At 43.8% G+C, this 24,545-nt stretch overlaps 1 protein-coding gene across 4 annotated transcripts in view; it reads right to left on the bottom strand.

Annotated features, from left to right (window-relative positions):
- Positions 1-6,436: 6,436 nt before the first annotated feature.
- Positions 6,437-24,545, bottom strand: part of PLEKHG7 (pleckstrin homology and RhoGEF domain containing G7) — a 60,041-nt gene continuing 41,932 nt past the window's right edge. For 3 of the 4 annotated variants that reach the window (XM_066591513.1, XM_066591515.1, XM_066591514.1), the window contains exons 13-18: positions 21,019-21,134; positions 16,188-16,281; positions 16,025-16,104; positions 13,791-13,944; positions 11,303-11,400; positions 6,437-9,584 (exon numbers count right to left, since the gene is read on the bottom strand). In XM_066591513.1, coding sequence (XP_066447610.1) covers positions 9,477-9,584; positions 11,303-11,400; positions 13,791-13,944; positions 16,025-16,104; positions 16,188-16,281; positions 21,019-21,134 — 650 coding nt within the window. In that variant the 3' untranslated portion in view covers positions 6,437-9,476. The remainder of the gene's footprint in view (positions 9,585-11,302; positions 11,401-13,790; positions 13,945-16,024; positions 16,105-16,187; positions 16,282-21,018; positions 21,135-24,545) is intronic. The other variant, XM_066591516.1, reaches the window with a different exon arrangement.

Raw genomic sequence — 24,545 nt, 5'->3', positions numbered from 1 at the left:
GTAAATGCATTTGGTTATTGTCCTTCCCTAAATTTTATTAGATGTTGATTTGGCTGAATTAAAAGGAGGTTTAGTACTTTGCACATGTTGTGCTATGGTGGTCCGCAAGCTACGATCTGTATGGAGGCGCTGCGTTTACATGCATATATAGAATATAGCCACTCTGTGTACTCTGCAGCTACCTATTGCGGGTGCTCTGTGAACATGTATGCAAACTCTGTATGGAAGTACTATCAGCATTCCGTATGAACTACAATAACCCGTTGTGCACATATAGGGCTCTCATGGTAAGCTATACGGTTATATTTTATATACTAGGGTTTTAAAAATGGGATTTGATATTATTGGCTTATCTTGATAAGAAGCCATCAATATAAGATTGGTTGGAGTGCCAATCCTGGCACACCACTGATAAGGTGATTTAAGGGAGAGGTGACACTCCTGTGTTCCTTCATTGTTTACCGGGCACAGATCCTTACATTTGGTATTGCTGCTCAGTCCTGTTCACTTGAGTCTGGCCGAGCTGTCTGGTCAACAATGAAGGGAACACAATGGCACTCCTTGGGGTACTGTAATCTCATTTAATCAATTTATCAGTAGTATGCCAAGAGTTGCACCCTCTCTGATGTGATATTGATGGCCTGTCCTTAAGGTAGACTATTGCTATTGAATTCCCAGAAAACCCCTTTAAGGTATGAATGCTAGTCATCCAACGATGTCGGTCTGGATTGCTTGTATAGGAATTCTCCACGTTTTTTTAATGCTTGGTAAATGTGGATAGACACAAGTGCGAAAGAAAGCTAGCAGCTTTGCCAACCAGTTGACAGTTTCCACTTTCAAGACGGAAATAGGAGAATGCATTGGGAATGGTTGCTATTGCTGTTTGGCTTTGGCCGTGATTGTATTAACGGATGTGTTTCAGTCCAAAGAGCACAGATAAGGGGAATAATCAGTGATATTTGGATGTTGCTACACAACCGCCTCAGACCTTATCAGATCAGTTTCTCAAAATGACACATGCTAGTCCAAGCTGAACAGTATTTGAATCTATGTCCAACCTACCGGGGTCAGATAATGTCTAGTTCTACAGGCTGGGGGCGTATTACCCTTCGTGTATCTGCTCACTCCAGGGGATCATCTTTTATTATCAAAATGAACATTATGTTTCTTAAAACCATTTTCCTTCCATGAACAATGTGCCATATGCTAGATAACGTGACACTGGGCAATATATCCTGTGGCCTCACAGTGCAAATATTATTAGGTAACCAACACAAGCAGCGCTTCTCCAGTAACGGCATCAGCATAAAGCCTGCTGACCTGCTCCGTGATGCCGAGGGCCGTGCTGCTTCTACCTCTTCCACACAAGTCATGGCCGTTCTACACTATATTGCTAGATGTGCTTCTCTGATATTCTCTCATACATTCACACAAGCTGACATTCTGCAAGGCGTATAACACGTGCAGATCCTCGGACTAACTCTTTCAGTATGTGTACTCAGCTGTGTGCAGATTGTTGCATGATATGCATATATGCCCACTTGTGCTACACAGATACATTTCATTACCTTCAATCCCTGAATCTCAAATTCCCTGCAATTACATTGCTGCCATTGGACAGGCTACAGCCCTTCTGCAAAGCTTGTATTGTCTCAGCGCATGTAAAGTAAAAAATAAGGAAATTTTGCAATCCAAGGGGAAAAAAAACTATTGTTTTCTGTCTACAGCTCCAGTGCAGACACATGTGTCTCCAGGCCAGCCACCTACAAACAAACCCTGTGCACTCTGATCCTGCAGACATATAAGCTCTTATCTGTCATCTACTTCTTAGGCCCCATTCACAGAGCCGGCATGAACTCTTAGACAAAATGGCACAGCATGCAGTGCTATCTCATTTGGGAAAATTTTGACTAGAAGCCTCTTTGACCCCATTATAGTCAGTGGGGTTGATTTGGCACCTTTTGGGTGTGCCATCTGCTGGACTTGGCTCGGTTGGTCTAGATTTATTTTTGGCTCAGAAGATGGAGCCAAAAACCAGAATTTCCACCAAAAGCTGAGCCCAGATATGAATGTGGTCTTACTAATATCTATTTTGTAGGTTAGGAGAAGAAGGAAGTTGGTGGATGGCAGTATGAAAGCCGACGCCAACTTTTGTAGCCTGTTACCATGAAATGTGCTTCATGTTTCATTTTGGATCCATTGGAGCAATACATTGGCTGTGAAGGTGGACCTTCCATTTTAATTAGGAGCAAAATTCTGGTCTTGATTAACGTTTTAAAATCTTCTTTAGAGTTGGCCATGGGGCCCAGATGCAGCTGCAGACAATTTTGATATAACTGCCCCCTTAGGTAATTGTAAACCATACCTCATATACTGGCTTCTACATGGCCAGGCAAGCTCATCCAGTGCAGTATCATTCCCGTGAGATGAAGAGGACTTGCTTCTCTTTGTACCACTAGTGTATTATTAAGTCCTACTCCTCTATGTGCGCGCCTGGGGTCAGGACACTTACATTCATAGTCTACTTTAATTTGAAGTACATGAAACATTAATTTTGGCATTACATCCCCTCTCACCCCCAAAACCTGAAAACACATCACATACAGTTTTAAACTTGTGCTGATAAAATAAAGGAAATTATATAACCTCTAAAAAAAAAAAAAAAAAGGCTTCCTGAGGAACAGTCACTTCATGGCCTTGTTAATGGGGCTGCAACACTAGGGACAGCCATGAATATGTATGGTGCGGATTCTGAGTCTGGCGGGGGTCAGTGGTCCCTAATACAGTATCGCTGCACTGTATACGGTTGGAGGAAAGTGTTCCGTTCCCCAATTCCTTCTGCAATGATCCAGTGCTGTTAGCGCAACATTATCTTAAAGGACAGAAAATGGCATAACGGCTACATTGTTCTTTCTGGCAGAAAGCTGCTCAAACCGAGACCTTAATGGTCACCGAGCAATTAAAATAGATGGTTCCATCCTGGACTTTAGGAAGTGAGTGACCCTGGGAAGTAGTTAAAAAAAACCAAAAAGGTTTGACTGCCCTCTACCCACCGGTAAATTATCCTGTGAAAGGAATGGCCTAGATGTGTGTAAGATAACCCCAAACATGTGGGATGTGTATGGATTTCGATTTGCGCGCTTTCCACATATGTAAAATACTGAAGGGAGCCCGGACCTCCGATAGCCACTTCTACTCTCTGTAGCATATTTGCTTTAGACGTAATGGATTGATTTGGCGCCTGCCACTGTGTGCCCACACGTAACACCCACGTCTTGTACAGAGCTCCATCTATGTCATTGGTCAGACGTTTGTGGAGCGTGAGCTATGCTCTTATATAGTTGTATTTCACAGATTTATGGGAAGGGTGTAGTGATTGTTGAACCCATAAATGTTTTGGGGTTTTTCTTTTTTGCCAGTCTTGTTTGTGCACATTGAAAATAGAAGTAAAATGGTCACCTTTCTATCTAATAGGATTTATCAGCTGACTAATGCTTACATGGATACAGTGCTAGGAGGATACATCATACTTGAAGGGGTTCTACCAGGATTGACTTATCACCTATCCATAGGATAGGTAATAAAAGTGCTCGGTGGGGATCTCACTGCGAAGACCCCCACTGATCTTTAGAATGGGGGTCCAGTGTCCCCCTCTCCTGTCACTGCAGGCTCATAAAACCCACTTGTAGTAACATCGCATTGAAAGGAGTTGTGGCCGCACCTATGCAGCTGCTGCATTCATTACAATCGGGCTGACGGAAAAAGTTGAGCGCTTGTGCCCGGCCACGCCATTCAATCTTGTCCGTACTGTGGAGGGTGTAGCGAGCCCACAGGGGGACGTGGGGATCCCTGTTTTAGGATCGGTAGGGGTCTCATTGGATAGAGAATAGTCTGTTCTGGTACAACCCCTTTAAACTTTGCACATATTGAATCCCCTCCTGGGACAGCCTTTTGCAATGCTCTTTGGCCCATGCAGGAATGATAATGAGTGCGCCTTAGTCTTCTACAGTGAAAACAGATACACTAAGCCAAGAATGACCCCCACATAACTGGATACATATTGTCTATTGTTTGGATGCACTATACAAAAACATGAGGAAAAAGCTCATACTGTCTAGACATAAGGGCTCATTCACACTGGAGTATTTGCACTGTGTTTTACACAGTACTGAAACTTACACCCCATTGATTTGCATTGGGGTATTCAGACCTGCATTTTTCATGTGCGTGGGGGGAAAAAAACGCAGCATGTCCTAGTTTGGACAAATTGTGAATATGCGTGATACACGCGTATTCACTGTGTATTTACACGGGAAATCAATGGGATCGGCTTGTGTTTTTTGTTTTGTTTTTTAATGTGCATGAATACGTGCCAAAAACAAACAAACGGGGCAGAGAAAAAGCACATACTTGGTCCCTGAAACACTGCGCGTTCACAGACTGAAACAGAATACCCCCCGCGTTAATGAGCCCTAAGGTTGGAATTTACGTAGGCAAACCCCCCCAGTCAGACGGACCTCTGACTAACAATAATCCGCGTGTCAGCCTGGGATATACATCTTTTTATAGGATGGGAACAAGAAAAATTGTCCCTATCCTAGCAAAATAGATTTCCTGCCATTTCCCATAACGGGGCTTCCGTTCCTGTGTGCATGCCGCTATCATAGGGATCACTGTGGTGATATTAGGGACTTTACGTATAGCAGTCTGATCACTATGACCATTTACTACATGTTGCATTTATCACTCTGACACTCTTGGTTGGATTGTAACAAAAACCAATTCTTGTAAGTCCTGTTTCAGTAAATTTGCAGTAATCCCATTAGTGAGGTGACACCTTGTTAGTAACCGGAAATACACGGTCAGTAATATCCATAATCTGACGCACTTGTAACAAACACCTCGACTGAATCTAATCTTCAAGGGGCTGCAGTGTACCCCGAGTCACTGTATGTACTGCTGGAAGTGAAGGGGAGCCCCACTTCTAACCTGGCACTTGAGGTTGGTTCCTCTTTCTGCAGTGAATGTGAGCAGCTGCTTATGGGATCTTATGCACTTTGTGATGACTTTCTTTTGAACTTTGCAATGCAATTGATGCAAATGACACTACACTTAACTGGATCCTATGAAATGTATACAGTGTTGCATGAGTATTTGACATGTTTTCTTTCCAAGCCCTTCTTTCAATGTTGTGTTTACAACTTGTGATCATGTAGTGGTGCCTTACGTTGTGAGAGCTGTTATTCCAGTGTGCACTTCTGTTGGAGATGTATCTGTGACTCGACATATTGCGGGTCTCAGACTTGAGCTGAATGGAAGGATGCTTGTTGAAACATTATTTGTTTTCTAATCTGTATAGCAAATGGTAAATAAAATAGATCTTTTAACTACTTGTGGCTTACCTTGTTCATTATTGATTTTGCTGCTTTATTGGACTTTGAGGGGTATCCCTATCTTGGAAATCCTATTTAGGGGGGTTTTGAAATTCCAAAATGGTGCACTCAACTATAAGATGTTTGTTTTCAAAATGCTCCGTTCTCCAGATATTGAAGCTATTGATTCCTTTGCCTTCTGGTTGTTTACTGCTTGTTGCCAGGAAAACAGACTACTACCTCTTTTCATCCCAGGCACCAGATTTGGATGAAAGAACCTCTACTCCACCACTTTTTCCTAAAAGCGGTGGTCAGTTTCCCTGGCAATGAACAATAAACAACCAAAGGACAGAGGAATCAATATCTGCAGAATGAATCATTTTGGAAAAAAACATTGGGGGGTGAGTGTATTTTGGGATCAAAACAGCATGAAATGGGGTTCTCAAGATGGGAATAGCCCATTTTAAATAAATAAAGCTAAATGATGACTAGTATTGTCCATTTTCAGTTTCAGATTTCTCAGCACTCGTAATTTGAATGGAATAAAGGAAGCTCCAGCTCACCCCTGACTTCTGAGGACCCAATAGGGCAGCGTTTACACCAAGTAAAGGTGCATTTAGACACAAAGATGATCGCTCAAAAGATGGCTTTTGAGCAATCATTTTGCATAATCTTCTAATTGGTACTAATGCCTATTAGTACCAATTAGCAGCCTGGGAGCCAATGGAAGCTGAATTTATTCAGAGGACCGCCTGCTGTTTGTTTTACTGGTGGGGTGAACAGCTGAGACAATGTAATCAGCTGTTATCAGTGCTCTGCAGGCAGAACACAGTGTGCGGTCCTGCTTATTAGCTGTTCTGCTGAACAACGTATTTCAAACGTATTTAAAATCCATCATCCGGCAGAAAACTGAAAGATGGGCACATTTACATGCAACGATTATCACTTAAAAGATGGCTTTTGAGCGATAATCATTGCGTCTAAATGGGCCTTAAGAAAGAACTACTGAGCCAAGGTTCACATATGAGAAGAAAGTTCAAAAAGTTTATTAACGTTTGCAGCAATACAATCCAAAACGGGCAGATACTGAGTTTCAGACCAGTCAGTGATCCTAACTCATAGCTATGACTCAGTGCTGTGACTAAGGATCACTGGTCCGAAACGTGTAAGCAGTATCTCTTTTTTATAATCTAATTTCTGCACACTTTACTAAACAGATTCTATTTACATACATGGACACTGAAACATTAGTACTAGCATTTGTTTTCTGTTACGGATTTACTGCATTTAAATGGGTTGTCCCATGAAAAGACGTCATCCCATATCCACAGGATAAGGGACAGCTACCTGGCATGCTGCTGTATTTATTGCGTTGGGAGTGCTGAAGGTAGTTGTCTTCAAAAGTCATTTGGATACCTCTGTTCTATGATGGGCGAGGGGTGGAGTCCCATGGTTGGACCCCCTCCAAACAGTTTACTGTTTTTACATGGATAACTACTTTTTGTGAGTCAGACTCTTTTAACCCTCTCTAATCCACTGTCTGACGTCTGAAGACATTACGATTTAAGGCTGCACAGCTCTGATGTTGGAAGACGTCCGTTGGGGTTCTCTTACTGTATATTGTCAGCCTCTCTGCTGTCTGAGCCTATCCAACGTGTCCTCTCATGCAGTACTGGCTTTAGCCAGCAGATAGCGCCATTGTGTAATGGCACAAAAAGAGTAAGCCCCCTAGGAAAACCAGGATACAAATTGGTTTGGAAAGGGTGAAAAACACTACAGAACATTTACACAAAGAGCACATATTGCAAGAACTCTGCCTTAACCAGTATTTGCTGCATGTTTTTATTATTTAGCTTGCAACGCTCTGTCCACACTCATTTGAGTTTCAATTTTTTTTTTCTTCATCGTGAGCAGGAAAGTGGAATCCCAGCAGAGAACGTATCTGCCCTGTGACTGACACAAACAGAGGCAGATGCATCATATTGACTATAATGGCGTCTGTCCGTCTTCTACATCAGTGTTCCCCAACTCCAGTCCTCAGGGACCCCCAACAGGTCATGTTTGCAGGATTTCCTCAGTGTTGCACAGGTGATGTAATTATTGTCGGTCCTCACACATTACCACAGGTGTTCTTACCATAGGATATCCTGAAGACATGACCTGTTGAGGGGTCCCTGAGCACTGGAGTTGGGGAAACACTCATCTTACAGCATACTGCACTATTTCATTCAGGATCTTGGGACAGTTCTGCACTATAGGCTCTGAACAGAGCCTCCGACACAGATGGGAACAGAGTGAATAATATATAATCTTGGGTGTCACTAAGCCATATTTGTTAAGAGTCAACACCACATTTTAAAGTCCGAAAGCTTACAAATGCTTTCCATTTTGCTTCCGTTTTCTGATTTCTGTTATTAATAAAACTATATCAGTCAAAAAGTACGTCAGTGTGAACATAGCCTTAAAGGGGCTGTCCACTATCTTCTTGTTTTCCTAAATATGCTGTAAATGGCATTGCGTGCCACCTAACATACTGTAGCAGCACCTCAGCCCTGATGCAGTCATCTGTGAAGCAACGCCTCCTTGTTTGTACAGGTTGCTCCATGGACTATACGGTGCTCCAGTCCTAAAGGTGTAGGGTTCATTTTTTAAATTACTTCTAGTTTTAGACAAAAGTTAAAACTTGCTGATATGCCCTTTTAAGGAAAATCGTCCTGGTGGAGGGTGATCCCATGCTTGGGACCTATTCTCTATGAGCCTGAGTGGAGAACCACTAAAACAGCAAGTCTTGCTCTGGCAGATTTGAGCCATCCATGTATTGTATGGGCAACCACTAATTTGAATAGTTGTATGAAATACTATATTTCCCTTTCAGTGGCCTCTGAGTCAAAGGTGTGAGAAGCCAGACTTGCTTTAATCTGAAGTTTGAATTATTTCGCTAGCAGAGAAGTGATCCAGACTGTTAATTAGTTTAATTACAGAGGGTTGTGTTTAGCATATGCAACTTTATTCAACGTGAACAAAGAAAATCTCATATTTGGGACTACACAGTAACATGTGGCCGTACAGAATAAGGACTCTAAATTTGATGTAATAACGCGACGTAATCAAACTTAATGATAGTGAATGTGGAGGCATTGCAACTTGCAAGTTACCGCAACGTGACAGTTAGCAAAAACCCAAATCTGCAGCATGGCCACACTCCTTATTAATTGCATTTGTAATCTTAATGTTGAGTGGCCATAGGGTACCATGTAGTCCTCCTTAAAAACAACACTGGAAGCTTGGGAAGATTCAGTTATATACAATATCAAAAAGTCAAGTGATAAAAAACGTGCAAAAGTACATTAAATAATTGCAATATGTTAAAATTTTGAAAAGACAAAGCACATTAATACAGTTGTAAACAAAACACTTAGTCACCGCACTTTGGCTATCATATTAACACACATTGTATCAAAGTGGGAACTAGCAAAACTGTTTATCAGTTTATCTAAAATGATATTTTTGCTGAAAAGTTCCTCTACAGTGCTGGCTAATAGGGGTCTCCTTTGCTTCTAACTTGTTGTACACTGCCTGTTGTCATGTGAAGTCCATCTTTAGTAACATAGACATATTACATACACACATTACACATTAATGGAAGTAGATTGGGGGTGTTGCTGTCCATGGAAGTCTATATGGAGGAGAGGCTGAAGAGGAAGCTGCTGTCAATAAAGTGAGGCTCATATAGACTGACTGCTGCTTATAGTAAATGATTTACTGTGTTACAACTACTGAAATGACATCTGCACTGCTCAGTGCTACTGTAGAATACCCTCCATGATGTGTTTGTGTGCTACAGACAAAAAGCAGAATGTGGGTTCTCCATGTGCATTGTATAGAAGATTACATAGAAGCAGTCTCTACCCCTCAACTAAAATAAAACTGAACATCACAGATGCAGCCTGCAGAGGTGGGAAATTGATAAATACCATATAATGTCATAAAAAGGTCAGAAATAACGTGATTTCTCATGCACACATGTGGCAGCTTTTTCTGAAATGTCATTTGAAAATGTGGGTACGCTTTAAATTAACTTCAGATCCTCTATATACAACACTGCTAGATTTCGGCTGACTCCACAGGATGGCCAAATAATGATGTTCTGTTTGATTCGTAGGCTTCACTGTAGCAAGAAATGGCAGTTTCAATTTGCGACGTCCACATTTTCTGTGAAATATATTTAGTTAGATTTAGAAAGTGTTTATCTGTATTTTGAAGTAGTTCTACTTCTGATGAAGACAGCAATATCCTAGATGCCAATAATGCCAGCCTCATCTTCCTGTTCAGCTGCTACTCTGACGTCTCTGCCCTGTGCCAGTCACTACACTGGCTGCCCGTTAAATACAGAATTTAATTTAAACTCGCCACCCTCATCCACAAAGCTCTCCATAGCACTGCCCTGCCCTACATTGCCCTCATCTCAATCCATCACCCAGCCCGTGCCCTCCGCTCTGCTAACGAAATCAGACTGGGTGCCACTTTAATTCCAACTTCTCATTCCTGCCTCCAAGACTTCTCCAGAGCCGCACCAGACCTCTGGAACGCACTACCCTAAACTATCTGGGCAATCACTGACTCACAAAACTTCAGGCGTGCTCTAAAAACGCACCTCTTCAGGGAGGCATAGCGCATTCCCTAAACCAAACCCCTCTGTGCTCCACCTGATAACATGCTCCTTGTCCTACTGACTGCAATCCCTGCTAGCTGCCATCAACCGCCCCCCCCCTGCAGTGACACCGATTCAGCGACCATTAGGCTTAATGTCTGACCATTGTCTGTGTATAGCATCCCTCACTCTCCACCTCGCCATACTGTGAACATCTCCAGCCCCTTTACCGTCTGTATCACCCCATTACTTGTAGTATGTAAGCTCGTTGGAGCAGGACCCTCATTCCTACTGTCTCCAACTGATTACTTCATGTAACTGTGGTTTTGTACTTTTGTCTTTCTGTATCCCCCTGTTTTTGTACGTGCTGTGGAATATGTTGGCGCTATACAAATAGATTATTATTAATGTATAACCCCAGTTCATTAGTTATATGCCAAAGAACAGCTTGGATTAGTAGTAAAGGGTCTGTTTTTGTGGGTTTTTTTTCTCCAAAGAAACAGCCCCCCTCTTGCCCTCAGGTTGTGTTTGGTATTCAACACATTCAAATGAGACTGAGCTTCAATCTATGGACAAGAGTTGTGCTGTTTCTGGGTTAATAAACAGACTCTTCTCTTTTTCTCTCTGGACAAACAGGAAGAATAATAGCAATCATTTGCCAATTCTAGACTACCATAGTATAAAGGGGAAAGAAGCAAAATAATGGATTCTTTTTCTTTTTACACACTTAAAGGGGTTGTCCCGCGCCGAAACGGGTTTTTTTTTTTTTCAACCCCCCCCCCCCGTTCGGCGCGAGACAACCCCGATGCAGGGAAGTAAAGAAAGTTTACCGGAGCGCTTACCTTAATCCCCGCGCTCCGGTGACTTCAATACTTACCGCTGAAGATGGCCGCCGGGATCCTCTGTCTTCGTGGACCGCAGCTCTTCTGTGCGGTCCACTGCCGATTCCAGCCTCCTGATTGGCTGGAATCGGCACGTGATGGGGCGGAGCTACACGGAGCCGCTCTCTGGCACGAGCGGCTCCATAGAAGACTGCTGAAGACCCGGACTGCGCAAGCGCGGCTAATTTGGCCATCGGAGGCCAAAAATTAGTCGGCACCATGGAGACGAGGACGCTAGCAACGGAGCAGGTAAGTAAAAAACTTTTTATAACTTCTGTATGGCTCATAATTAATGCACAATGTATATTACAAAGTGCATTATTATGGCCATACAGAAGTGTATAGACCCACTTGCTGCCTCGGGACAACCCCTTTAAGAGACATAAGATAAAACTAACCTTAGCCGATTCAGTATTTGCTTGCAAAATGAAGGCAGCAATACATTGCTGATAGCGATTCTCATGTTGAATCAAAAATGCATGCTTCATTCCATAAACTACCCAGAAAGACACAAGAGGGGAGATGAATTCATGATTTGTAGGCTTAATGTTAAAATAATGTATACAGCAGATAATAAAGCCGAAGGCACAGACCAGTGCCACGCTCAGTCCTGATAGGTCCACATTATACAATGACACCCCGTTTGGTACCTGCACGAGGCACCACATTTACCACCAGAACATACAAATTTTTTTTTTTTTTTGCTTCTGGAAACCCATCGGTACAGTAGGGGTAATATAACACTAGGCAACGCGATTTTTGTGTCTAAGGAGTTTATTTTTTCCTGCTACCTTATTGTAAAATATAATTGAAAATAACTTTCATTTTGAAAAAGGTTTGCTTTTGTGGTCAGGAACCACATGTGGACATGAGCCTGCACTGTACATATAATCCTAGTCAGCAATGTGACAATCAAAGTTTTGGATCAATAACTGTTAACCATTTGTTATCCAAATAATGTGAAAATGCCACTGATTTCACAGACACACAAAATAAAAAACATTTTTTGTTGCCTAGTGTAATTACACAAAGGTTTGTACCATTGATCTGTAATTAGGCCGGTTTCACATCTGCATTGGAGCCTTCATCCCAGATCCAGCTGAAAATACCAGAAGAAAAAGCGCTGCATGCAGTGCAAAAGCCAGGCAGCTTATAGTCAATGCAATCCGTCTAGCACTGTTTGCTTCTATCCAGTGATGAAACCAGTCGGCCGCAGGGATTCCCCTTTTCTGCTCCCATATCAGAGCAGGAAAGCGGGATCCCCAATGCAGGTGTGAAAGCACCCTTAGGGCTTATTCACACGAGCGTATATCAGCCGCAGTTTTCATGGCCGGCTGATATACGCTACCGTCTGATGCATTGGACTCCAATGCGTCAGATCACACAGGCGTATTCCTGCGGTGTAAAAGTGCCTGGCCAATATATTGCTGGGCGCTTTTACGCCGGGCAGGAACAATAGTCCTGGAACTATCTTCCTGGCCAGAATACGTCAGCCACTGCATAGACTCCTATGGGAACCTATGACAGCGGCTGGAGAAGGGAGGTGGGAGGGAGTTTAGCAGCGTGACTGCTAAACTCCCTCCCCCTTCTTCCCTCTCCTCCCATTGTTGGCTGCAGTCAAGGGGAGAGGGCGGGAGCTTAGCTCTACCCTCCTCCCATTGCAAACATCTGGAGGGGGAGAGGTAAAGCATTGTGGCCTCGGTGTATAGGCGCTGGGCTCAGGCCATCTGAATGGGTGCACATACGTTAGATTTGTGTGACCGTTCACTTGTTTTTACGTAAAAACGCCCACGGCCATGTGAATCCAGCCTTAGGCCGTGCCTATCAGTCATGTTTTGAATAACTTTAGTCAAGGTTCTGTAAGAATATGCAATAACACTGTTGGTTCACTCGTCCAACTAGTTATTGCTCCCTCCCCCATTCCTAATGAACCATAAGGCCTTATTTACATGGGTGAGTGCGATTTAGGTCCAATTTCACTGTGACTAAACATGTTTTACATCAGTTTTTGTTGTATTTTTTGCATTTTTGAAGTGAGAATGTCATCCAGGAGTAATCGGTTTTTCACACACTGGGAAAAAAAAAAAGTGGACCAATTGATATAATTTAAAACTATTGAAGCTAGTGCGTGCGTGAAAAAGCAGAGTGCAAAAGCATTCATTTTTTTCATGCACCCATTGACTTTAATAGGCAATTTCAGTCCATCGATCTGCGGGGAAAAAAAAATCGCATATGTGAATGACTGCATTCACTTTAATGAGCCCGAGTTCTCTTTTGAAAACTCAGACAGAACCTGGCATTAAAGAGTGCGTTCACACATTACTGAATTGCTGCAGATTTTGGTGCAGACCTACAACAGATTTCACCCTTTCAAGATCTGCCACGTGTGAACGCACTCTTAACTCGACCGTGTAAATAGACCCTACTAAAAAGGAAAAAGAAAACATTCTTTTTATATAAAGGGACTGCATTCTCATCAGTTCTCCAATGGACATCTGCAATCCATATCATTCTCTCTATAGGCAGAACCTCCTTCAGTGCGGGCTCCTTTGGTTGGTTGCTTTTCTTGTGCCAGTAGTGGAATAAAGTTGCCATGTACAGTGCCAGTATTGTGTGACTACATAACGGTCCTGTAACCTGAGCCTATATTTTACTAGTAGCAGTAAAACAACCATCAGGACTTTTATTTCCTGGCAGCTGCTCTCTCTTTTTACAAAGGAGTATGCCTTACAGCATTCTGGGTAATAACCTAGGAGAGCTGCTAACAATGCAGTTCCTTATCTACAAGCGAAGCCTCACCAACTTTTACCTTCACATTACCAGCTTTGCACTTAATAAGAAAATGATTATTCTTAATTTGTCAGCGACCAATTTGCCTTAATTTACCTGTCACATGGAAAAGGTCAATGCTTTTAATGGTCAACCTGTCCAGTGGAATTGGCTGGTCCAGAACCTTACAATACCCTCCTTCTTTCATAATGGACAGCAGCTCTGGGTGTAAAGATGGATACATTGTACTAATCTCCAGATTGGAATTTTTCTGTAAAACAAACATTTTTTCATCATTCTCTAAGTATTCTGGATCAATTTGAACCAAACACAAATGAAGGACTAATGAAAATGCTACATTTTTCAACCCAGAGAGTTTAAAATCATTCTGCATAGTGTGGATGTGTTATTTCAGCTCCCCAATCATAGAATCTAAGAAAAGTGAATGTACGGCTGTTATGGAGTACTTAGAAAAAAGGATGATGTCCTAACATATAGATAGCGTTGAGCAAATCGAACCAGTAGAAACCTTTTCTCGGATAGAACTTTGGTAAAAGCTCGGTTTAGGTTCATGCACAACGGAACTTTTAGCAAAGTTCTACCTGAAATAGGGTTCTACTGGTTCGCTTCGCTTAACACTAGCCCTGGACACTGATGTATAAAACAGCCATAAAAGCTTAGTATAAAGGTGCATTCACACGAACATATATCGGCTCGGTTTTCACGCCGAGCCGATATACGTCGTACTCATCTGCAGGGGTGGGGAGGATGGAAGAGCCAGGAGCAGGAACTGAGCTCCCGCCCCCTCTCTGCCTCCTCTCCGCACCTCTGCACTATTTGCAATGGATGGGGGCGGGGCTAAGTTTAGCCAATTAGCCCCGCCTCTCCCTATTGCAAATAGTGCAGAGGGGTGGAGAGACGGCAGAGAGGGGGCGGGAGCTCAGTTCCTGCTCCTGGCTCTTCCATCCCCCACCCCCCCTCCCTGCAGATGAGGACACCGTATATCGGCTCGGCGTGAAAACCGAGCCGATATACGTTTGTGTGAATGCACCCTTATACTACCCTTAGGCTGGTTTCATGGGTAAGCACAATATTGGGCTAGTAAACCTGTGCTTTACCCACGGATGAGAGCTGTTTTTAGGCCTCGCATCGCTTCTGTGAAATTACAATCCTCTCGTGTGATAGAGGATCAGAGGTTTTTCCATTGATTTAAATGGGAAACCTCGCTTGCACATTGAAAGGCACGCAATGTATTTAAAGTCCCATTGAAATCGATGGGCGATGCGTTCTGAGTAGAGATGAGCGAGCACGCTCGTTTAAGCCTGATGCTCGAGAGAGCATCGGTCTTTTCGAGTAACTGCTTACTCGTCGGAGCACTATGCAGGGGGGGGGGGGGGGAGAGTGAGAGAGATCTCTCTCTCACTCTGCCCCCCCCCCCCCCCCCCCGCCGCCTCCCCGCACGGTGCTCCGACGAGTAAGCAGTTACTCGAAAAGACCGATGCTCTCTCAAGCATCAGGCTTAACTGAGCGTGCTCACTCATTTATAGTTCTGAGGGATAGGGATGTGAAAAAATAGGACATGCAGGACATAGGACATCGTTCATGTGCACGACTCCATTCAAAAGAATGGAGTTCATATTCGCCTGTGTTTTGTGCGTCTTGCAACACACAACACTTGTGCGAGATTTATGCTTGTGTGAAAGTAGCCTAACACTCTCCAAGTGTTATAGGGCTTGTACTAGCAATTATTAGGAAATTATATAGTACTAGTGTTTCTGGTGGTGCAATGTGCCACAGGGCTCTGCTACATGCATTACACACACAGCACTGCTACACCTACATCACATACAGATCTACATACATTCTTCATACAACAGGGATCAAAAGCAGCACCGCAAAGTCCTGCACACACTGATCACCCCCTGGTCATGTGACCCCAGACTCCTCCCACCTAGGTAACTGATCACATGATGGTGAGATCATGACAGGTCCTGTAAGCACATGGCAGCTGTTGTTGTTTGTTAGTATTCTATCCCCTACAACTCCCCCTGTGGCCTCCGTTGCTATGGAATACTAACGAACATCTAGCTGGACAGTAGCCGTGTGCTTACAGGACCTGTGATGAGGTCACTGTCATGTAATCAGGGCATGTAATACACAAACGGACAGGTGGTCATTATACACCAGAATTGGGTGATTTGGTGAACTTCTGGTTCAGTTGGAGCTGATTTGGACAGAACCAAAAGTTTGGCAAACTGGCCAAACAGAAGTTTTCAAAAGTTTGTTCATCACTACATATAACGTATGCACTTCAATCACAGGTGATTAATTCCGTTACTTATCTCAGTTACCCGTTTGTTTCTTTTAATTTTTGTAATCAACAAAAAGTCATCAAAAAGCAGCAGGTAGACATCCAGCAGCCGCGTGCTGTCTGCAAAGAAAAGATGATAAATACTTGTGCCCAGACACTCATTTAGCAGCATGTCTTTAGGCCGAGTACGACAGAATACAAACCTGTCAGGGTGAGTCTCCCCTCATAGAGGAGGTGTCTGTTGGGAGAAGAAAGTATGGTCTCCACATTGGTGTCTTTAAAATAGTGCTTCAGGCCCTGAGCAACAGAAAGAATGATGGGACAATATAATACTAGTAGTGGGTAAGGCAGATATGTACATCAGCTGCAGTTATACAGGATGTATAGTATGGCTATGCTGTATAGCAGGAGTTCCCAATCTTTTAGTGTCTCTGGACGGCATTAGAAGAAGAATTGTTTTGGGCCACACGTTAAAGGGGTTCTGACATGAATAATTTTTTTATGCTTTAGCAGCCATTGTTCCCTGGTCTGCCTAATGGACCCAGGGAACCCATGGTTTAATGGCTGCTAAAGCATAAAAACATAACACTTACCTTGTCTTCTGTTGTTGTTGACATCGGGGGGTCAGCTCCCGGCAGGCAGTCTTCTTCCTCCAGCAGCCGCGCCGCTCCGGGATCGCGCGCATGCGCAGTAGAGAGGTGCCCTCTGACAGGAGTCAGGACGGGCTGCGTCTCCACTGCGCATGCGCAGCACTCCGGAGTTCAGCCGGACGGACGGGCCGCCCACAGCAAGCACTGCTTGTGACGTGCTTGCTGTGAGCGGTCCGTCCGTTGACCTCGGAAGTGCCTGACGGACGGACCAGAGCAGGAAGCGGTCTTTTTGACCGCTCCTGCTCTGCTTTAAAGGCACAGAAGATGATGCCGGCTGGAGGGGACATGCCTGGCGATCGGGCCAGGCCAGGCAAGGTGAGTACAATTTTTTTTTCTTCATGTCAGAACCCCTTTAATTACACAAACACTAAGAACATGTGTCCGATTTCAGCGTATGGATTTTGCCTATTAATAGGGTTAAATCTGTATGTGGATCCATGGCTAAAACCGGACTTTGCCGCAGTTTTTAGAGGCAGAATTCGCACATGTGAACATACCCTTATGGTTCAAATAATCAATTGATACCCACCAGAGGTTGGCAGTACTGAGCTGATGACTTCTAAATTAATGCAGCTTGGGTTGCCTCCGTGGCTAGTCTACTAACTACTTAACTCACACAAGACTTACAGTATTATGCCGCTGCTCCGCTGAATATATATAGGGAGGCCTCCAGGCTGGCAGCGTGTCACGTGATTAGCGGGGCCTAGAGGTGGAACTACAAGGCGCTGGACCAATGAGGGAGCTCGTTGGCTTAGACCCAGCCAGCATGGCTCCCTATTGGCTCTCCTCTCTCAGTGGCTCTCCTCCAACTTGGAGCATCTTGGAGCAGCAGCTGAACTGTAAGTGCCGACCCTCGGGCTCCTTCCCCTTGCGAGCCTGTGACTCTGTACTCCGTTGCTTTACAGTTACAGTAGTATTTGGTTGAGCAGGCGGACCGCTGCAGTTCTTGTACACAGGGCTGACAATGGCTGGGCCTGTGTATAATGAAGCACAGCAGTTGGGCCAGTGGGAATTTTCCTGTTGCAGTAAATGGCCAATCTGCCCTTGTGCGACGCATTCCTAGCCATCCTAAGAATTGCGTATCCCCATATATAGTCACATTTTTGCTTGCGTATGCCTGCGCATGTACAGCATATTTTACGCATGCTCTCATGAACTGGAGTTCGACCCAGTGCCTGGCCGGCGACCCCTGCATTTCTGTCTGGTGTCTTGTGTCAGCTCTGCGGATGTGCTGGCCGGCGTTCCGTCGCGCATGCGCAGTAGCTGTCGGTGCTAGGTGATGATGCATATCCCGCGATACTTCCGCAATGGAAGCCGTCTGTGTGTAGCCCACACACAGAATCGCAGCATGCTGCGATTTCTTCTCTGCGAGCGGAAAATCGCAATTGATTTCCGCTCGTGGAGATGAAATCGTGATTTGCCATAGCATGCTATGGGGTGGTATTTGCTGTGGAATCCGGAGACGGATGCTGCAATGCAAATTCACCCGTGTGCAGCCAGCTTGAGTTAGATGGAGAGAGGAAATGAACATGTACAGAAATGATACAAAGTGAAAGTTTCCCAAAATATACAGATTAGACACATTTTAAGCTGCGTTCCATCAAGTACGCCGCGGCCCAAGGAGGGAGTGGGATTTTTCCTTGTAATTATAGGTACTCTTTAATCCAGACCGTAAAGAGGTGGTTTTCTAGTTCTAAACCAGCATTATCCCCAGCAGATTAGGCGTTACAGCTGACAGATCTTACATTGTAACAGATTACTCTCATTCTAATGACTCTTCCCCAAACTAATCCTGGTCCTATTCAGCACAAACAAACCTAACACACAAAGTAAAGAGGAACGCATTTCTTGTGAAACGCATGTTGGGTGCAGGGAGTCTGTGACATGATTGGATTGTATTTTTTTACTTTATACACTATGTATATGTTGCCAATATTAATATAGATAGGGACATAAAATAAAATAAAAATATATCAGCAAATATTCTAAAAAAATTGTTTAATATAAATACCTGATCATTTTCTGGTGGCACATTCCATTTTAATGGAATCTATCACCAACTTTGTGCTCTCCTCTATAAGGGCAGCATAATGTAGCGACAGACACACTCATTATAGATATGTTTGCTGTATGTATCATATCTGTGCAGTACTTTGTCAGAAACGTACATTTTATAAGCATCACACACACAGAGCACTACAGGAAGTAGTCCTCAATATTCATGACCTGCACTCTAGCCTCCCCCACCCCACCCTCCAGCCACTGATTGACAGCTGTCTCTGTATGTATGGTAATGGACAGATGTCAATCAGTGGTTGGAGGGTGGGGTGTGCGAGGTTAGCCTGCAGCTCATGAATATGGAGAACTACTTCTTGTAGTCCTGCATGTGTGCACTGCTGCTGATAAAATGTGTTTGACAAATGCAGTATTCTTTTATTATGTCGCCACCAGAAGTTAGGGGTAGCGACATAATACAGGAGTTTGACATGTAGTAACGCCCCCAGCTTGTGATTGCCTGGGGGCATGTGTGGCCTGAGGGGGGCCAGCATCAGCAGCAGAGGCATTGGCGGCATCATAAGAGGCTAGGGCAGTGGCTGCAGCAAAGGGAGCGCGGGAGTCCGAGAAGAGGCTGCGGCCTTGGCAACAGCACATGCAGCGCCGGCACCAGGACACGGAGCGCCAGCGGCAGGACTACAGCTGCTTCAGGGAGTGGCGGCACCTGCACGAGAGCGGCTGCAGGAGAGGTCTTAGCAGCAGCGTCTGCATGTAATTTTGCATTTCATTTTGCCAGGCCTGGAGGGTGAGGGTTAGGGTGAGGGTTTAGTTTCCTGTGAGGCTTACATAAAAGGTAAGCCTAACAGGACAACGAACCCTCACGCTAAGCCTCCTGGCCAGGCAGACATTCATGCCGATGCTGCTGCTAGCAGCCTTGAGAAATCTGCCAATCGGGAGCTAGGGGTGTGAGAGGGGCGTTCGAGGGGCGTTCCTCCTGTCAAACCCCTAGCTTCCGGAATACAATACAATAATTCTGACACATGTTTCGCAAATACATAAGACAGATATATCACTGCAGTCAGCATGCTGTCAGAGAGGGCAGCATAAAGATAAGGACAGATTCCCTTTAAATGCAGGAGCCACTGTTGTAAAGAAAATAAAGTTCTCTTTTACTGTAATTTCATTGTTTGTGACAGTCTTTAAAAAGTGGACCCCCCCCCCCACCTGTTACAAAGTGGACCCTTCCCCCCCACCTGTTACAAAGTGGACCCTTCCCCCACACCTGTTACAAAGTGGACCCTTCCCCCACACCTGTTACAAATGTCTAAAATGGCAACAAATGTCTCCATTGTTACAAATGTCTCCCAAAAAAGCTTGGGATCATAAGTTCAAAAACATATATCAAAAGTTTATTAATGATACAAAACCTATAGAAATAAAAACTGATTCTGCACAAAATGGAGGAAAGATTACTTGGAAACCTGGTGGAGAGTTGCATCTCCTGCATGTAGATATAACACGGGGTTAACTGTACATGGCCATCTAGAAGTATAAGAAATAATCTAAGTAGGCTAAAGAATGCCAAAGTGGCAAAAAGATCAAACTCCACGTTTATCGGACTATGTACTTAATACATGACATAAAGTAAAAACACAACCCACCGCACCCGACTTGCATTTCACAAGAAATTCATTTTTTTCCTTTTTTACCTATTTATACGTCGTGTGAGGAGAAGGGGGTCCACTTTTTAAAAACAGACAATGCAGAGAACTTTATTTTCAGTGGCTCAACAGTGAGGACATGTGGCATCAGAAAATCACCTATTGTTTAAATGAAGTTTTTATGTTAAAGGGGAAGTCCGGTTGTAAACTACTGATAACCTAGCCTAAGAATAAGTCATCAATAGTAGATTAGCGGGGGTTTAGGTCCCCTGCCGATCAGCTGTTTGCCAGACCAGTGCACTCATGTGCAAAACTGAATTCTGCAGGAATCGGACAGCTCTGTTCTCACTGCAGTGGCCTAGCTTGGTATTGCAGGCCAAGTTCCCATTAAAATGAATAGTTTAGTGGCAAGTGTGATAGGCGCAGGCAGAACGGGAAAATTAGACCCGTAGCAGGACAAATGGCGACAGCACCCAAAAAGACTGTCAAAGAGCACTGCTGAAGATATGATTTATGCTATATCTAAGAGTCCACATAATAATAATTAGCTCCTCTGACTCATACAATCTATAGCATCTGTGTCTACAATCTCCAGTGTATTTCCATTAGATGCTGCTTCACACTGCTCTTCCCAGCCTCCTGCTTGTAAGAGCTACGGGGAGAAACCTATCACAAGCAGGAGGCTGGGCAAAGCTATGTGAAGCTCCATCACTAAGACATTAAAATACCTCGGGAATGAAGAATCTTTTGTCTCTCTCCCACAGACATGGCCACACAATTACATCCTGAAGTTGTTTGAATTTCTGTGACTTATCCAACCATTTCACTCTTCCTTCAAGATCTTCTAAAAACATGAAAAAAACGCCAAATTATTATTATTAAGCAATGAGGCGTAAAACGAAGGTCATTAAAACCATAATAGTAATTAAGGCCTCTCTCACACAGGTGCTTTTTACCGCGATTAACGTGCTGCGTTAATTGCGGTATAACGATCTCATTGAAATCAATGGGGCTTCGCAGACATGTAGTCGATCGCAGCAGTGGGCGTTGCTTTCCAGCGCGTGATTTTTGAGTGGAGTTTGCTCTATCTTTGTCCGTTTAGTGCACCTCATCACCCATCACAATGATGGGGGGTGCTAAAACACGCCGCAAGGAGCTGCGGCCAAAAGCGAAAGTAAAATCGTCTCAAAGCGCTGCGTTTGAAATTGCGGTGCTTTGCTGCGTTCATGTGTCAGAGCGGCCTAAGGCCTCATGTCCACGGGGAAAATAAGAATTAAAATCCGCAGTGTTTTTCCCGCACGCGGATCCGCGCCCCATAGGAATGCATTGACCACCCGCGGGTAGATAGATACCTGCGGATGGTATTTCAAAGTGAATTAAAAAATTTCTGGAGCATGAAAAAAAATGGACATGCTCCATTTAGGTGCGGATCACGCATGTGGGAGCTCATAGAGCACATAGCTCAATTGATCTCCCGCATGAAAAATAAAAGACAATTACAGTGCATCCGCAGCCCAAATCCGCGTTACAAATCTACAGCAGATCTGATTTTCCCCGTGGACATGAGGCCTTACTGTTTAATCAAACAGATGTGATATGTGAGCTATATATCTGCCATTACCTTTGCATTTCAGCTACAATTCTTGCAGTTAAAGGGGTTGTTCATTTTAGGGTGAAATCATACAAAGCATTTTTAATAGTGATGTGTGACACTAATATATTATATTACATCCTCTGTCCCATTCTCAATGACAAAGCCATACCCCTGCTCAGCCCTTCTGCTCCTCCCATCCTGAGATTTCACCTGTCCTTAAGATGTCTGCTTTTGGAGGGTCATGTGACAAGAAACATCACTTGACCTCCTCCACTGCGCCTGTACTAGTTTCCGGTGCGCAGTGTTTTACTATAAAGGAAGCAGAGTCACATTTCTGGTCACATGCCCCTCTATAAGTAGCCATCTTATGGATGGGGGGGGGACTGTGGCACTGGAGGAGAAGCCAGCCAAGTTTGAGGCGTGGCTTCAAAATTCAGAAGAATGGGACAGGAGATGTATTGCAAATATGTTAGTGAGTGTCACACATCCATATTAAAGGGCCACTCCAGCAAAAACACATTCCATCTCTGCCCCCATCATTTGATTTCCTGTTACACTCTGGAGGTCTCCTCTGTATACTGAAGGTACTTCCATGCATTGCAGCCCCCTGTCTGATGCTTATCCTGGGCACCATCTTGATGTTACTTTCACATCAATCCCATGATGCATCAGCACAGCATTACATGATCAGCTACAGCCAGTACAATCTCTGCAACACTGTGATTACCATTTGAATTCTGTCTTCACCTAAGTAAGCTACAGAGCATAAGTATACAGTCAGAAGGATGAGCTGTGATCTCCTCTATTATAACTGTGTGATCATCATCAGTAACTGTTATAGGAGTGCCTGTGTCCCCCTTCTAGGCAGTTTCTGTACTACACTCCATGCAGTAGCTTCACACAGGCTGAGAAACTGACTTGAAACTGAACATATAACCCCAAGTAAATATGAGCTGGTCAGAACTGAGATCACATGACACCAAGAAACTCCTAGAGTTTCAGATAGAACAAAATAATTAACCAAAGTAACACTAGCTCATTTATATATACAAATCATTGGAGCGGCTCTTTAAAAATGCTTTGTATAATTTCACCCTGAAGGTGCCAATCCCTTTAGTTGCACTGTATATGTGTGACTTGCCCATAACAAAGGCTGAGACCCCACCAATAGTCTTCAGGGTTTCTGTTTTTCTAAACAACTTATTCTAAAATCATGGAAAAGCCAACTAATTCAAAAATATGCTGAATCATCAAAATGATATGTAATATACAATGCGCCTATAACTCAGACTAGTGATATGAACTTAGCAGCAAGTAGTGTAACCTGTTTAATGATGATAATTACAATCACAATAACCTACACAAGCTTTTCCAAAGTACAGAAAAAAATCACTGAAGTACCAATTTTTCACAAATTCTAGAAAAAAATCTCCACTTCCCACAGGAATTCACGGACAACTAGTAATCCTGGTGCTGCTCATAAGAATCTATAACATACCTGGAACACCTTCAGCTCTGTAATCAAGCTCTATGTGCATTTATTATAGGCGTTATATGTAAATTCATTGAAAACTATGGATAGTTCCCTCCAGTTATAAGGCCTGTGCCCAAAGCATACCTCTTACTTATTGTTCTCTAAAAAAAGGAATTCTTTATGCATCGTATGAGGAATAACAATTCATAATCCTGTCCTATAACAGGTGATAATGATGTATTCTTATGTGACACACTATTCTACTTCCTTCTAAGCAGAAAAGCATATTGTATGTTGAGGTAGTTTTTGCACTGGTCAGTTCTGCTCTTGTTTAGTTCATTATTCTACATTAATCCTAAAATAAAATGATAGCTTATTACAGTTGAAAGTACCTTTACACAGTACGATTATCAGGTATAGACCGTGGTTTTCCCCCCAAATAAGACACTGTCTTATATTAAATTGTGCCTCATTTTTAGGGGGTGTCTTATACTCATCTAGCCGACGGTGTCCCAGTGTCTTGCACTGGTCTCCGGCGGCGCTGTGGCAGACTGCTGTGTCCTCCGTGCTGACAGCACTCTCTTCCTGGGAACTAATGGGGCTTTGAATACCACGCCTCCAGTAGGCGAGAGCTGTGATTGGATCATGAGCACCGCTGGGTCAGCCAGTCAGAGCTGGGGATCCATGAACCAATCACAGCCATGTCATTCGCTGAATGGCTATGAATGATGGTGTATTACCGAAAATATACGCTGCAGCCCGGAAATTGCTCGGTCAGCAGAAATCATCGAAATGCCTGCTGTGATGCTTTTCCGGCGTTGGATGCAGCTAAACTCCCTCCTCCCCCCCTTTTTTTTTCTGCTACCGTAGGAGTCTATGGGAGCTTCTACTATATCTTGGCCAAAAGATAGGGTAAGACCTATCTTTTCCAGCTGTGTATAAAATCGGTCACCGTTTTCGGTTGCCAATGTCCTATTGTTTTCAGTGCGGTGTTTTTACACGGCTAAAAATCGCTCATCTGAATGAATACATTGGAATCCAATGCTTCAGTTGGCCGCAATTTTTTTTATCGCGACTAAATTAGCTACGTAAATACGCTCGCCTGAATAAGGTCTTGCCCTATCTTTTGGCCGAGATACATTGGAAGCTCCCATAGACTCCTATGGGAGCTGGGGGAAAAAAGGGAG

Source organism: Eleutherodactylus coqui, chromosome 2 (genome assembly GCF_035609145.1).
Source record: "Eleutherodactylus coqui strain aEleCoq1 chromosome 2, aEleCoq1.hap1, whole genome shotgun sequence".
In the NCBI taxonomy this organism is placed as follows: domain Eukaryota; kingdom Metazoa; phylum Chordata; class Amphibia; order Anura; family Eleutherodactylidae; genus Eleutherodactylus; species Eleutherodactylus coqui.
The sequence above is the reverse complement of the archived record's forward strand: the minus strand, read 5'-3'. Positions and strand labels throughout refer to the sequence as shown.